This window comes from Myotis davidii, unplaced genomic scaffold (genome assembly GCF_000327345.1).
Source record: "Myotis davidii unplaced genomic scaffold, ASM32734v1 scaffold1705, whole genome shotgun sequence".
NCBI lineage: Eukaryota > Metazoa > Chordata > Mammalia > Chiroptera > Vespertilionidae > Myotis > Myotis davidii.
In genome coordinates, this window is record NW_006296427.1 from 24,040 (window position 1) to 26,582 (window position 2,543).

Below are 2,543 nucleotides of genomic sequence, written 5' to 3' on the forward strand. Positions count from 1 at the left end.
GTGCGCGCGCCGCGCGCGCATGGGGAGGAGTCACTGCAGAATAAGGAAGAAGCCTCAGCAGTTACAGGGAAAGCAAATGTAGACGAAAGAAAAGGGGAGGCAGGAATAAGGAGAGGGCAGGGAGGAACCTTGGGTACAGACCCCGCCCCTGGCCCATGTGACCAGGGAAGTGATCTTGGTCCAGAAGGAGGCTCAGTGCACATGGAGGAGGAACAGCACATCCCACCCATCAGGACAGTAGTGCTTGTGAGCATTTCTGGAATCCAAGCTCTTCCCACAGAAGGAGGGATAGAGCAGGCAGCAGACACCATGGAGTCCCCCTCAGGCCCTGCCCACAGAGGACTTGTCCCCATGCAGGGGCTCCTGCTGGCTGGTGAGAGGGGACAACTACCTGGTGATGGATGGGAGGAGGAGAGGCACAGGATAGCTGGGGACTCCTGGGGAGCACATGCTCTCAGAGAAAACAAAGGGTAGGGGGCAGGCTTCTGTTTGGACATGAGGGGAGAAGACAGGGGAGCAGAATAGGGGAAGGGGACTGGGCAACAGGAAAATGGTGTGGAAGTGGTGAGGGACAGAAAACCTCAATGGCTGCTCATTTCCCAACTTACTCATCACTGAGAGCTGAATGCTGAAAACTTTTGATAATAAGAATTTATGTAAGGAGATAGGAAATTTAACCAGGGGCACTAAATATTGTCCTTACCACCAAGCTCAGAAATTAGAAGTTACATCCCAGGAGGTGCAGGACCCTGCAACACTCACTCATTCATGCACTGGTACTTGCAGTCTGTTGCAGGCACTGGGGTGCAACAAGATCAGACAAGCCCCTGCCCACATGAAGCTCATGTGCTATGAGGAGGAGACAGACAATGGAAGATCTAGATGTGATGTCAGGTCCCCACAATGCCATGCAGGGAACAGCCCAGGGACAGGCCAGAAAATGAAGCAGAGGTCTATAGAGGAGGTGATCAGGGAAGGGGTTTCCTAAGGACACCCCTGAGTGTCAGCAGGGGTCTGAGGGCAGACACCTGGCTAACAGTATTCACAACAGAGGAAATACTTATGGAAACTAATTGGCCAGAAGAAAGATTAGAGCTTCTAGATAATGAAATAGTAGAGAGTCTTAATTCATCTGGCCAAACATCTCATAAGGTACAAATGACAGTGGGTGAAGGAGGAAAACATATAATTAGCTTTAAAAAAAAGTATGATAATACGTGTAAAGAGTTTTAGGTTGCCTGGGATGCTGTTCCCCTCAGACTTTTCCTTGTCTAGTATTAGACATTTTCTCTTCCTAATCAATGTTACTGGTTTATTATTGTTACTTTTGTTCCTGGTATGTAAATGTTATATTAGATGCAGAAAATCAAAACTTAACAAACAGCAAAAAGTCTTGGGTAATGGTGGCTCAAAATGAGAAATGATTCAGAATACTTTTTAACAAGGACATATAGGATCTGACTGCCTCCCATTTATCTGCCCTTTTGAATACTAATAATTTAATCTTAAATTCCATCTAAGGTTCTGGTCTTGCCACATTCCCAGTGGTCCACCCTCTTCAGCAAGACATGCTGACACTGAGACATCCTCGAATGAGCCTTCCTAGCACCCTGAGACTCCATTGTCCATTGATCAATTTCTCTGATCTCTCATAGCCTCACTCTTAATCTTCTGGAGCCTGCCCACCACTGCCCAGCTCACTATTGAATCAGTGCCGCCCAATGCTGCCGAAGGGAAGGATGTGCTTCTCCGTGTCCACAACCTGCCTGGGAATCTATTCGGCTATACCTGGTACAAAGGGGAAATAGTGGACAGCAGCTGTCAAATCATATCATATGTAATAGACACTCAAACAACTACCCTCGGGCCTGCAAGCAGTGGTAGAGAGACAATTTACCCCAATGGATCCCTCCTGTTCCAGAAAGTCACCCTAAAGGACACAGGATACTATAGCCTACAAGCCTTTCTATGATAACATACCCTCGAAATGTCTGGGTAATTTGTAACTTCCCTTTTTCTGGACCCCTTGGGGCACAACGAAATGTGCTGGGCCCCAGACAGATACCGCAAATTCCTTCATAATTTCTGCACCCACCTAAGTATGTGTCCATCATTTAGTTCGGGTGGGTGAACTCTACCTCACACCAGGACTGACAGCCCCTCTGCCTCGATCCCCCTCTGCATCATCTCCAAGATTGGGTTTGGGCATTTAGTGCAGGACACACAGAGCTCTAGTCTATCACCAATGGATTTCATGTAACTCACCTACCTCCCTTCCTTTGATAGCAATGTATAAACAGAGATGCAACCCGCCATTCTCCAGAGCATCATCTCAATTCATTGACGTTCTGCTTCCCGGCATATGTTGACTCAAATAAATTCACAAAATTCTTTACAATTATTAAGAAGAAGAAAAAGAAAAAACAGAGGAAATAAGGTCAGAGGGGCTGAAGTATTGGTGGCCATGATGCTGAACTTACCACAGAAGACACACAAACACACACACACACACACACACACACACACACACACACACACACTCA

At 47.0% G+C, this 2,543-nt stretch overlaps 1 protein-coding gene across 1 annotated transcript in view; it reads left to right on the forward strand.

Moving 5' to 3' along the window:
* Window positions 1–186: 186 nt before the first annotated feature.
* Window positions 187–2,543, forward strand: part of LOC102751263 (carcinoembryonic antigen-related cell adhesion molecule 1-like) — a gene marked incomplete at its 3' end in the record, with an annotated part of 11,301 nt that continues 8,944 nt past the window's right edge. Inside the window, exons 1-3 of the mRNA XM_006771794.2 lie at window positions 187–373; window positions 1,656–1,960; window positions 2,287–2,290. Of these exons, the coding sequence (XP_006771857.2) occupies window positions 202–373; window positions 1,656–1,960; window positions 2,287–2,290 (481 nt within the window). The remainder of the gene's footprint in view (window positions 374–1,655; window positions 1,961–2,286; window positions 2,291–2,543) is intronic.